The 12,688-nt window shown below is 42.4% G+C and overlaps 1 protein-coding gene across 3 annotated transcripts in view; it reads right to left on the reverse strand.

The window, feature by feature from the left end:
* Nucleotides 1-861: 861 nt before the first annotated feature.
* Nucleotides 862-12,688, reverse strand: part of LOC107273433 (protein bric-a-brac 1) — a gene marked incomplete at its 5' end in the record, with an annotated part of 15,148 nt that continues 3,321 nt past the window's right edge. The window contains 4 exon segments of one of the 3 annotated variants that reach the window (XM_015751614.2): nucleotides 862-8,466; nucleotides 8,570-8,809; nucleotides 9,754-9,839; nucleotides 9,940-10,117. In XM_015751614.2, coding sequence (XP_015607100.1) covers nucleotides 7,997-8,466; nucleotides 8,570-8,809; nucleotides 9,754-9,839; nucleotides 9,940-10,117 — 974 coding nt within the window. 3 annotated transcript variants of the gene reach the window in all.

The raw sequence follows: 12,688 nt of genomic DNA on the forward strand, positions 1-12,688 counted from the left end.
AAAAAAGAATCGGCTGGCGGCCGCCTGGCTTGCGGATGCACGAACGACGGGTGGACGGCCGAAGGTAACGTAGGTTGCTTCTCGAAGATAGTCGTTCCCGTATGTTTTGCTATCGGTGTCGGGTCATAGGCTAAAGAATTACGTTACAGTACATACCAGCAGTTTACTAGATTTCAGAGAGAGTTTAATAGGTAATGAGTAAAACAAAGGTTGTGCAATTTATTTCTCATATTTATTATTATTGCATACTGTTTATGTTAGTATATTACTTAGGTATACGTGCCAAGTAGCAACTTAAATGTATGATTGCGTGTTTCTGTTTGTTCTTCCGTATTCACGGATAGGTAGGTAGGTAGGTAGGTAATGTACGCTTACTCCATTATATATAGGGTGTATTTATAAGTATAGCATATTTCGGTAGAACGTCAGCTTAAGAGCTATCGGTAATAAATAATAAAAGAGTTATAACGGGTGACGGTGGTACTTCCACGAGAAGGTACCGCGTCGTGCGTCCAAAGGACTCCAATGAAGTCGTCCTCCCATGCAATCCCTAAAAGTAATCCCGAGTTCATCCGATGATCCCAAGAATTGACGATAAGGAAAAAAAGGAAAATTCTTGAGAGGCTCATTATTTCTTCGAGAAAGCCAATGGACGCACGAGCGTGCACGTTTGATTAAATAACGAATTAGGCTACCTATTGAAATAGTTATTTCCTATTGGAAATAAAGTAACGATAATAATAATAGGATAAAAAGACATCGGGTTCAGCCGCGTGAAGCATCGCGTCTCGCTGTTCAGTGCCAAAAAGAAAAGAAACGACATTTCTTCACATTCTCCTTACTCTTTCCATTTAATTTTTCCTCTCTCTCTCTCTCTCTCTCTCTCTCTCTCTCTCTCTCTCTCTCTCGCTCTCTCCTTCTCACCCTGCTGAACGCTTCTCTCGCAAAGCCATCGGGCCTCTTTTTATTATTCGCCACATTAAAAAAAAAAAGAGGAATAATTCTTTGGCACTAGGTCGGAAACCGGGCGGATGTCCCCTATATGTACAGAGAATAAATCGAAATGGCGTCCGCGGACGTTCGCGCTTAACGGGAAATAAATATCGATTGCTCTTATTAAATAACAAAAATACAATATGAAACGTTCACTCGGCGAGGTGACGTATCTCGGCTCGGTGTAGATTTCTTTTTATTATTTTATAACACATTGCGCTGGATGAACACGAGCGGCTCTCATTGTCAAGAGACACAAGAGAGACGCGTTTCCGTCTCGACTCCGAGTGTCGCAAATAAATATGTTACACGTACGAAGATAATAATACGATGAACTTGCCGTAATGCTGCTTTCCCCATATTTACAATTAAACACAGTCGCGTATATCGTGTGTGTGTATATCGTGTATGTATAATGTGTGCGCGTGTTTTCTTATTTTTTTTTATTTTTCATATTTTTTCTTCTTTCCTCTCTTAATTTTTCTGTACTCTTTCGTGTACTCTGCGTATCTCTATTAACTCAACCATTCGCACTTTGCCTTTCGTGACATCCACCCCGTGTCCAAATTGTTATTGACTCGGGGTATCGTACGCTTTGGGCGAAAGACAGCGGTTTTTTTTTTTTTTTTTTTTGAAAATATACGATTCTAGCCATTTGACCGGCTCGCTACTAGTCCGACGACCAATCAGGATGTTTCCTGGTACATGGGCAACTTTCGACGAATTCGGTTGTCACGAAGGAAATTAAACGAACTGCGCATGCGCGAGTTATGGAATTATTACGCATTTCGAATTGGAACTTTGACAAATATATTTCTGATTTTTATAGTGAGAGCGTTAATATATATTTTTTTTTAACTATTTTTTCTTTCCTCCCCGTTCTCCCTCGTGTTTAACGTCCTTCGCGAAAATCGAGAGTTCTGACAAAACTGTAAAGTAAATCTCGTTTTGACGTGTGCTTGTCGCTTCCATGTGTTGTGCTTCCAAGGAGACTCGACTCCTCGAAAGTAGATCAAAGAATATGGTTCCTGTACAGTTAATTTTCCTTTAATCCTTTATTGGGCAACGGAGGATTCTTGAAATCGAATCGACGCACCAAATTTTCGTTTCGTTTTCAAAATTCATCCGCCACTTGTTATACGCTGGACGGTATACGTGCTGCCTTTGTCACTCCGGTGTCTGTTCCACGAGGACCAACGAGAGGCAACTTCGCAAACCGTTGACAAAGAAAGTTGCAATTTTCACATGCAGTTATGCGTAACGTGGGCGTGGCTTCGTCGCGATCCGAAATCTACGATTCTAGCGGGAAATTTGATTTTTCTATAACGCGTGGCACTGTCGTTTCTTATATCGCGTCAGTGCGTGAGCAGTGGCAAGTCAAAGGATAAGAAATTTGAAAAGCATGAGTAGCCAAAATGTAAAAATAGAAAATTCACAATTCACGTACCACTTTGCGTTTGTTCGTCGTTGAAAAGAAATTCGAAAAAACAAAAAAAAAACGAAAAAGGAAATGAAAAAAACATAAGGATTCTTGCATCGTCTCACGATTAAACTCACCCAGCATTAATCCTATGTCATGTAATATATATATATATGTGTATATATATATGTATATATGTATATATATATGTGTATATATATATATATCAATATATATATATATATTTATATATATTCATTTATATCTCGTTCTCTATATCAATTATAGCGTATTAGATACTTCTTTTTTTTTCCTCACTTAAACCTTAAGTATTTAATATAGGTATTCTTTTTTTCTCTTCACAGATATATATCAAAATGGAAACGCAATGTTTTTTCCTTTCACATTTTTTTTTCAAACTTTTTTCTTTAAAAAGTATCGATTCTCCTAGTTGGTTTTTCTTTTTTTTAAATATTTAATCCTCTCCCCACTACTACCTTCTATCAGCAGCATCAATCTCTTTCCTCGTTAACCTTTCGTTCGAATTGAAGATGCCTTCTTCACGGATATTACACGCATTTAGTATGTTATCACGAAACGAAAGATATCTCTTTGAGAACATGCCATTCAGGGTATTACCGGTGTGGATCGATCCAAAATTGAATTTCATCTTACAAATGTTCATTACTCTTGTTTTTTTCTTTTCATCCCTTTCTCTCCCACTCGCACTCTCGCTCGCTCGATCTTCCATTTACCAGGGTGCTTGTGTTGTTGTCCTTTTATTTTTCTTTCTTTCTGGACACCGCGCGATCGCCCGAGAAGCACGGGCACCGTGGCCATTCCCATGGCAATTTCCACAGCGGCGTTCCCATAGCGCGTTTGGCCGGCGGAGCCGTAGTTGCCGAGCGCGCGATTTTATTTGCAGCTGCAGTCACTCACGCACCATACATACGACATTTTATGGACATATTGCGGCCTTTTATTGTTCGTAACGAGGTGCAGTAAAGCACATTGGCATTGGGGTTCGCGTCAGTGAGGATCACGCTGGAATAGCAAAAAAAGGAATCACGCTTTTATTATTATTTTTCTGTATCCTCATTCAAAATTTATTATTCTTTTAAGGTCCCTCGCGATGCTCGGTAATCAAGTATCCGAATTTTGGACTGACTTATGGAATTGGCCGAAAGACTTCGCTATTGAAAAAAAGAAAGAAAAAAAAAATATATTAATTCAAGAGAACTCGGGAATAATTTCGAAGCGCAGTATGTCCAAGAAAAAGGCGAATGCGGTGCTCCCACGCACACGATAACACGAAATTTTGGATGACTCTTTAATTTACAAGTGGTCACGATCTACGGGACTCGTTAAACTTTTTCTTTTGGAAGGCACTTACTACTTTTTTTTTCTTTTATACAATATTTAATTTTAAACCCCACTCTTAATCCCCTCCCCCACCGACCTCAATTATTTTTCATAATTTCATTCCACTCGCTCACCCACGCACACTGTTCCTCTCGCACGCACTTTCGCTCTCTCGCATGTTTTTCTCTCTTCCACTCGCACTCTCTTTCCCTTTCGCTCGGTTCTCGTAATTTTAATTTCTCTTTTTTTTTCTTTTTTCTTTTTACAACGCACTACACTTTTTGTCTCGACGCCATCGATTTTAATTTATTCATTTTTTTGAACACATTAAGCCTAGATTGTAAAAACCTTCGATCCAAGATCTGTATCATTTTTTTCTCCTACTACTCGTTAAAAATAAAAATAGTATAATAATACGTCCTACGTTTAAAGAACTCCAAAGACAGTCCTAGAATCTCACTTTTTTCTTGCATTTTTTTGTTTTTCCCACGTCCCATCTCTCGATTTCGCTCCGTGCGCTCGCTTTTTCGAAAGCCGAAATTAGGCTGCCCCGTCGCAAAGCACAAAATCGGCAGCCACGAGAAAAATGTTGGTCTTTCCGTATACGCTCGCGTTTCACGTGTTCTTCGCGGCCAGTACACTTTATTTTTTTTTTTGGTAATTTTTTTTGCACAAAAACGTTTGTATCAAGAATATTTTTGTCATCTGGCGTCGCGCGCGCGAAGTTACTCTCGACTCTCGAATTAATTTTAACGATTTTTTTTTTTTAAACATTTTCGACGTATTTCTCCTTAAATAATTTTTGCCCCGTTTCCACGATCCACTCACTAAATCTTAATCAAATCCGATTTTCCTTAGCGCTTAATTTACTTTTACTTTCGACGAACCCGGACAAAGTTTCACGTACCGAACCGCAAAAATTGGATTAGTTCCTAGAATAAAAAAATGAGAGTCTTGGCGGTTCCACTTCCGCATCCGAGTCAAAGCGAAAACAACAATGGTATCATTTTTTTTACTCGCGAAGGCCACTTCGAATTTCTTTTTACAATTACGAGGATTTCGGCATAAAACGGCTCGACAATACAGTGTGTAAGGGGAAGGGGGGCGCGCGGAGGGGGGCAGGGCCTTAACTTCATATTAATCGTCCGCGTAACTTCAATTAATATAAAAGGCAAAGGCCTCGAGTGTGCTTGTCTCGCGTCTTCGGGAATCATCGGCCCAGAGATCGCACAGAGATTCGTAATCGTGAAAGTTCGGGTCGGATTCCGTCGGTCTTCGGGTGACGCGCGGCTCACGTTAAATTTTGAAAAAAAATACCACGGTACTCAACAAGAAGTTCACCCACTCGATAAGGTGCCAGGAAAGTTCTCACTCTCTTTCTAACTCCGTCTCGGTCCATTCGTTCTCACTCACTCTCACTCGCACGGCCATTCCCTCTCGCATTCACCCTTTCTCATTCTATCTTCCTCCCGATCTCTCTCGCACTCCCACACAATCGCACAATTCCAAATTCATTGAATTTCATCGTGAGTCCAATTTCACGTTCGTTCACGCGTCTCCTTCTATTCTTTAAAATTTCTCGCAACTTTTTTTTTCCCCATAAATTCTCCTAATTCCTAAACTTAATTTTTATACTTGGCATACCCCAAATATGGCAGGAAGGCAATCATTACATTTAATAACGTACAGCAACCATCATCGTCTTTCACTATAATCGCTAAAATCTTAAGGTTTTCTTTTTTTTTTTATTATTTCAGTGTGATTTTCTCCTTCCTCTTTCCATCTCGACCGTGAAATTTTCTTTTACATCCCTCCCTCTCTCTTATTTCTATTCCACTTCAGCGCACGCGCGCTCGCGTCTCCTTCTCCTTATTCTTTTTTTAAATAGACAATTATCAATTTTGTACATTTTCGCCTTTCTTTTATATATATATATATATGTATATATATATATATATATATATTTATGTATATGTATAGTATAGCAGCGGCCCGTATCTCTTCGTTCCATTTCTACATGATTTTCCACTTTTTCCCTAAAATCCCACTTCTCACATTCATCCCTCCTACTCGCACCTTCATCCACTCGACAATATCATTTTACGCACATTCCCTCGCGCTCCGCGAACAACGAAAAAGCGAGTCACGCACTTCCCTACCGGAAAGGAAGAGGCCGCCACGTTGTCCGCGAGCGGCCTCTCTTCCAACTTTTTCATTTCTATATTCCTAAACTCACCCGTTCACCCGGATCCACGCAAACACGCACACACACTCATCATCATCATCATCATCGCCTTCATATATATATATATATATATATATATATATTTCTTGTCTCTCAGTACAATTTCTCGACGATTCATCCCCTTTTGTGATCCTTGGCATGTCGTGTCGCGCGCGTGAGAATGACTAGAAAACGCTGGCCCCGTCGCGCTTGTACCATACCACATACACCGCACACACGCAACCACCCAAAAGTCTCACAGGTTTTACGCAACATTCGCAACCGCGCGACTATCGCGAAATTTACTACGAATCATTCGCACATGTGATTTTGGATGCATGTGGCTTTACGTGTCAAAGTGTATCTATACGTATGTATATATATATATATATATTTTGTGCATATACGCCCACAGGCTCTCACGCACTGTGCGTGCTTCTCCCTTGCCCAGCCTCTGTAATACGTCTTACCCATCGCACTCATCCTTACGCTGCCCTCCGCTTCTCGAATGATCCGAGGGTGCGTGCGTGCGCGCGTGTTTCACAAGTAAATAAATGTGTCTCTATTTGACGCGTCTTACTCTACGTAAAGGACCTCACGAAACGCCACGACATATAAACGGACAGCACAAGACGACGCTTCGCTAGCATTCCTTGTATGTAATCCTTCCAACAGTCCTGGACCTTCCGACTATTTACTATAAGACCTGACCATCAGGCGTGTCGCGTCCACGTGTGGCTGGGACCGACCGGTCACCATTGACAATGTCCGATTATTAATTGGTGTATCATCATGCAACTGCTTAAGAACTATTATACATTTGGCATTATCGTAATGGTATATGTATTTATGCATATGTCCATGTATACTTATATATCCATATAGGCGTAGGTATAAATTATGTAGTGTTTCCGCTCATCACTTCTCTCTCTCTCTCTCTCCCTCTCTCTCTTTCGCTTCTTTGCATGGCAGAGCGACAAGTAGAAGTGCATGTTATATGTATATATATACATATATACTGAGTGTATGTATAATATTTATATGCATAATCTAGACGACACGACGATACAAACTATCTAGATTGGAAAGTGGTGCAACGTCTCTACCTTTGCAACCGGGACGCACTCTCTGTCTCTCTCTTTCTCATTCGCTCCTGTATATTCACTCTCTCTCTCTCTCTCTCTCTCTCTCTCTCTCTCTCTCTCTCTCTCTCTCTCTCTCTCTCTCTCTCTCTCTTCCCTTCCCCTCTCACTCTCTATCACCCTTTACTTCAGTGCTTCTTTCTTCGAAGGAATTCATTAAACGAGATGTTGGCTATTATCATTTGCCATTATCTCTCTGTTGGCTCTTTCCCATCCCCCCTCTCTCTCTCTCTCTCTCTCTCTCTCTCTCTCTCTCTTTATTTTTCTCTCGCTCTCCATCTCTCTCACTCTGTATGTAAAACTCGAGGAAGTGAATCGAAATGAGTCCCACGTGGACTTCACTCATCCTGACATAGCCTCAAGGATTCTGCCTACGCGGAGAAACCTAAAGCCACTATCCACACCGAAACGAAGCGGAACGAAGGTATTGCACGCTAGAGAAAATTGCGCGTTACGCTATTATTTAGCACGAGTGTCTCCTTCCGGAGAAGCCACGCGACCTGGCCGCGTGGCGCAGGGTTATTTCTTTTGATTCGAAGCCTCACTTCTACGCGTTCTACGTTTAAACATTTTTCTTTCGTTTAGTTTCAACCACCGCGGCTTCGCTTTGCTTTTACTGCCGACGAGCGCCATCTTTGTCTTCCGCATCTTTACTCTTCCATCGGGAGCGCCTACGTAGCTTATGCATGTAAGGGATACTCCAAAGTAATATAGGGATCCCTCGCGATCCCGAACTACTCGTTATCCCCGTCCTGACTGTCTCTCGCATCCTTTTCTCTTTCGGAAAAAAAAAAAAAACAGTTCAACACGCTCGGCTACTCGTGTTCCTCACAAACGGCCACTCGCTGCCGCTTACTATTCGCAACGCGAGTCCGTCAGCGGTTCCAACTTCACAGGTATCTTGTCCTTGTCCTTGAGGCCGTGAGAACTCTTGACGAGGTCGGCGATGTCCTCCTGGAAGAGATTCTCCGGTCTGGGACTGACGAAGCTGCGCGCCGGCTTGTAGGTCATCCCGCTGACTCCGATCCCGACCTCCACGCTGCTGGGTATGTGCGTGGTGGGATCCATCAGAGGACCCAGAGGACTGGCCAGGGGACTCTCCATGGGACTCTCGGGCGGACCACCTGAGCCGGGACTCGCCAGGCCCAAATTCAGCGGCGAGTTGCCGTTGTTATTGTTGTTGTTGTTGTTGTTGTTGTGATGATGCTGGGCCTGGATCGCCGCCTGGATGTTCGTCGAGAGGCTGCTGGAGAGATTCGTACCGATCATGTCGTGCTGGTGGGAATGAGCTGCGGCCACCATGCTGCACATCTGATGTCGGAGGCCTGAAAACACACGAGATCCGTCTGACTGAGTGAATTCTGCCTCGCCGGACTATCCAGACCATCCAGATAAATCCAGACTACCCGTTACACTTTGCTCCCGTACCTTGGGCCACTGCTGCGACCGCGGCTGCCGCTGCCGTGCCGGGACTCACCGCACCTTCCGGTCCATTGCAGGCTGCGTAATTCGCAAGACTGGGATACATGGATGCTGGCTCCTCCTTGACGATGTGCGGCGAGTGTCCGTCGCGAAACACAACCGCCCTTATGACACCCCGGATGTGCTCGTCCGGCCAGACCCCGAGGAGTATTCGCTGAGGTCGCCCTCGGCCCTTGGGACGCAGATCTAGCATAGGGAGATCGATCGTTACTTCGGGTTGTCAACACTGGATGCCGATCCGCTCTTCGTTCGCCGTTACTCGACACCAATCAGCCCGATGGATGCTTCGTTTAATGGAGAACGCAGACCGCGTGCCGGCTTATTCGAATCACGCGTCAGGCAAATACGGAGGGTATAGACTATATGTATATATTGATGCATCGCTCATACGTGCACCGGCATAAATGGGAACTCCATTCGAATCGGAAGATATCTGAGCCCGCGAGTATTGCTAAACCGTGAATTCGGTAAGTTAATGCAATTCGAATCCGCGCGTATTGGCTCGCGGTACGATAAGGTTGCAATTGTTAAATAAGGAATTGAAAAAGTTCCGATAAACAATGGTTAAGCGTGACGAATAACGCCGAGAAATGACTCCTAATGCGACTCTGCAAACGGGACCGCTTATTGCCGATGTAATTGCGGCTTTTTACGAGCGCAACTAAATCCTCCCTCGAATGGCTCGCAGTCTCGAGCCTCGATATATCATTTAGAATATTCTACTATCGCCTTTTATTAACTATTCACAATTGGCGACGCGACAGGACGCGCTCGCACCGATTCGAATTTTCAAACGATACTCTTTCTCGTTCCAATCGTCCTTTCCTTCCCCATTGATAATGCTAATGTATATCAAGGCGAATAATGAGTCATTGAAATGTCATTCAGTCGATTTGCCCGAAGCATCCATCGATGATTATTCTCGGGTTGTCGCACGTCTAAAGGGTGGACGGGTATCCTCTGTCTTGGTCGCAGGAGAATAAATTAAACTCTACGGTTAAAGCGAGCCCTAAGCGTCTAACGTCTCAGGCAGGAAAGGAAGGTAAAGCCTGGTCCAGCCTTTCGTTTATTTTGTGATCGAGAAGCGGAAGTACTGTGAGTAGATACTGAAAATGGCAACTAACACTCACCGGCCCCGCCATCGGCGCTTGGACCTAACATGTTGTGAACTCGATTCGCGTAAAGGACAAACGTTGGGTACGGTATGTCGTACTTCCTGGAAGCACAAAAAGAGGATACGAACGATTACGATTTCGTAAGATTGTCAATTTTGTCAAATTTGATTAAAGATTATTTTGAGTAACGGCGGTACCGACCTTGCTGCTTGGCTGAGCGACAGTCCTTCCTTGAGAACGCTGAAGATTGCCTCGGCCATGGTTTCCGGTCGCCAAGACTTGAGCGGTCCGCGTTCCCGGAAGCGCAGATTGTGCACCAGGCTCTGATTGGTGTTCCAACACTTTTGCCACATCGACTGCAGCTGGTACTGGTAGCTATCTGCTGTAACACCCCCCCAAGGAAAACGGAGACAAATGCATTAGTTCCTCTGGCTTGGATCGAATAGCGAATCGAATAGTGAATGGATGCCCTTTTTTTTTTTATGTCTCACTATCTATGATGCATATATAACATATGTCCTATCTCCTAGTTTGCGTGATGGTACAGAGGCGCGTGCCTGTGTTAGGGACGAAACGGCTGAGAAATTAATGGGGCACTTCCGCTTATCGGATCGTCCCATATCCTAGGAGAAAATCACGGATCCGAACGGCTCGACTTCCGTAATCATTTCTTTAGCTTCTGAAATTGCGAGAGACGCCATTTCTCCTGACCCCCTTTAGTCAATGGAAGATTTATATCCATCAATCTCGTCTTCCTTTTCCCTCCCACTTGGAATAATTAGGATTAATTATAAACCGGGCAGATCAATATTGTCGTTGTTTCTTTTTTATTCTATCCTGGATTCGTTATAGTTTTTTTTTTTTCTTTCTTTCTTTTTTCGAGCTTGCTCCAGGACTTTTATGTGGGAAGCAATTTTTTTTTCTTATTACGTATTATTGGTGGTTAATAGTATTTCTAATGGTACCTTTGATAGGAAGATTTACCTGGAAAAGATACAGAAATTCAGCATCGAGATACGTGAGACAAGTAAATCCTAAGTAATGAATAATTTGGACACGGTATGGGTAAACGCATCGATTGTATTCTCCAAGGATGTACAACCGTTACATTCGAAGCTTCACAGCAAAATTCTTTTTCGTTAGTAAATATACAATTTCTTAATGATAACGCAACATGTCAATCGCAGACTCTCGATGGTTTCTTTACATTTGAAAAATCGGACGAAAGTCGCCTTCACCACGAAATTCATATCGAGATCATCGATTCGACGCGTTTTGAGTATTTCGCCGATTGTGATTGGAGGGAAAAAAAGTAAGAAAAAAAAAACAAAAAAAGAAAACGTAAACGCAGAGGCCTCAGCGAAGACGCAATAAAAGATAAAGAGAAAAAAAAGAGGGAAAAAAATGAAGAATAAAAGAAAAGAAAAACTATTTTATTCGTGATCAGTGAAATTTCGCGGATTCGCCTTCAGGGAAATGTCGAGCGAGTGAGAAAACGAGACTCGAGACTTTCGTAGGACACTTTTATAACGGAACACCCGGTACGGCAGATGGCCTCAATTTGAAACGATTATTTAATGGTTAAGTTATTGGCTCTAATGAAGCCTCCTTCAATTTAATAATTAATACAATTAAATGGAAATAACATATAGTGCATAGGCGTATGCACACGCGTGTCACCGTGAACGAGTGTGGATACGCACATGCGTCTCTGTGTATACGCAACGCCTATCTTTAGATCGCTAAACAGTGGAATTGAACGAAGCCAGTTAATTTCTTGCGCGGAGCGTTACACTTGTTTTTCTCTTCTTCCAACACGTTACGCTATTTGCAATTGAATTTTATTAATTAAACTATTCTCTTTCCCTACTCGTCTATCGCACGCGAGTGACAAAAGGCACTTTCGGCTGAGTTTCGCGTTAATTCGTCTAATCGTGAATCCTTTCGGTGGGTCCAGGGACTTTTTTATTTCTCTAACTCTAATATGGCGACCGGATCGCCGGGCCAGGACAGCACCAGGATTCTATTTGACTTTGGCTCTATTCACGGTCGATCCGTACGTTCGCTCGTCCCGCCTTAAATTCTCACCAAAAGGATTCACATACTCGAACCTTTTCTCGTATGCTTAACTTTTTATCTTTTTACAAACATTCTCTTACAATCAACATTCTTACGTCATAATAAACTTTAACGAGATTTTTGTTCCGTCTATAGACAGAGGAAAGTCATATTTTACTTGTTCACAGTTTTGAGCAATCTTATTTCGCGAATCGATTATACAAATACGTTCGTACGTCTAATTTGCCCTTATCGGCGCCAAGTGATCCGATAACGCGAAAGCGACAAAAATATAATCTATATTGTATACATATAAATCTCGATATCTCGTCAACAGTGCAAATAGAAATTTCGAATGACAGGAAGAATGGAGGATATTATGTACACGGTTATTCATTAGAGGGGATCATTATGCATTTCGCGGCAAGTTTTCGTCTAACTTCAATTGAAATATAACTAAAATGGTAAAACGTTAATAACTTAAGCAACCTTCAATTCTGTAACGTTAAATCTAATATTGCTCGATAAATTCGTCATGTTGGTCCCTTCTTTTAAATCGCGTTCGTTTGCGTGTTATTTGTGAAATGAAAAAATCAAAGGCGAGGAAGAGCACGAGATGCTTTCAAAAATGCGAAATTCTTGCATCCGAAGCGAAATTCAACGCGGGAAAATCGAAGAGAAAAGATAAAACGATATTCGCAAAAGTCGAGTCGATCTTTTGGACGTTCTGAGCAAAGCGCAGTGGAATGACGAAACGACGGAATGACAAAGTGATATTTGTACTACCTAAATTCGAATGCAAGTAAAAAAGGAAAAAAAAGGGAATGCTGAGGGTGGGGGGGTGGGGGAACTATACGATAGGGCGCATGAGCGAATATATATATATACAATT

Source organism: Cephus cinctus, unplaced genomic scaffold (genome assembly GCF_000341935.2).
Source record: "Cephus cinctus unplaced genomic scaffold, Ccin1 Ccin1_scaffold1588, whole genome shotgun sequence".
Classification (NCBI taxonomy): domain Eukaryota; kingdom Metazoa; phylum Arthropoda; class Insecta; order Hymenoptera; family Cephidae; genus Cephus; species Cephus cinctus.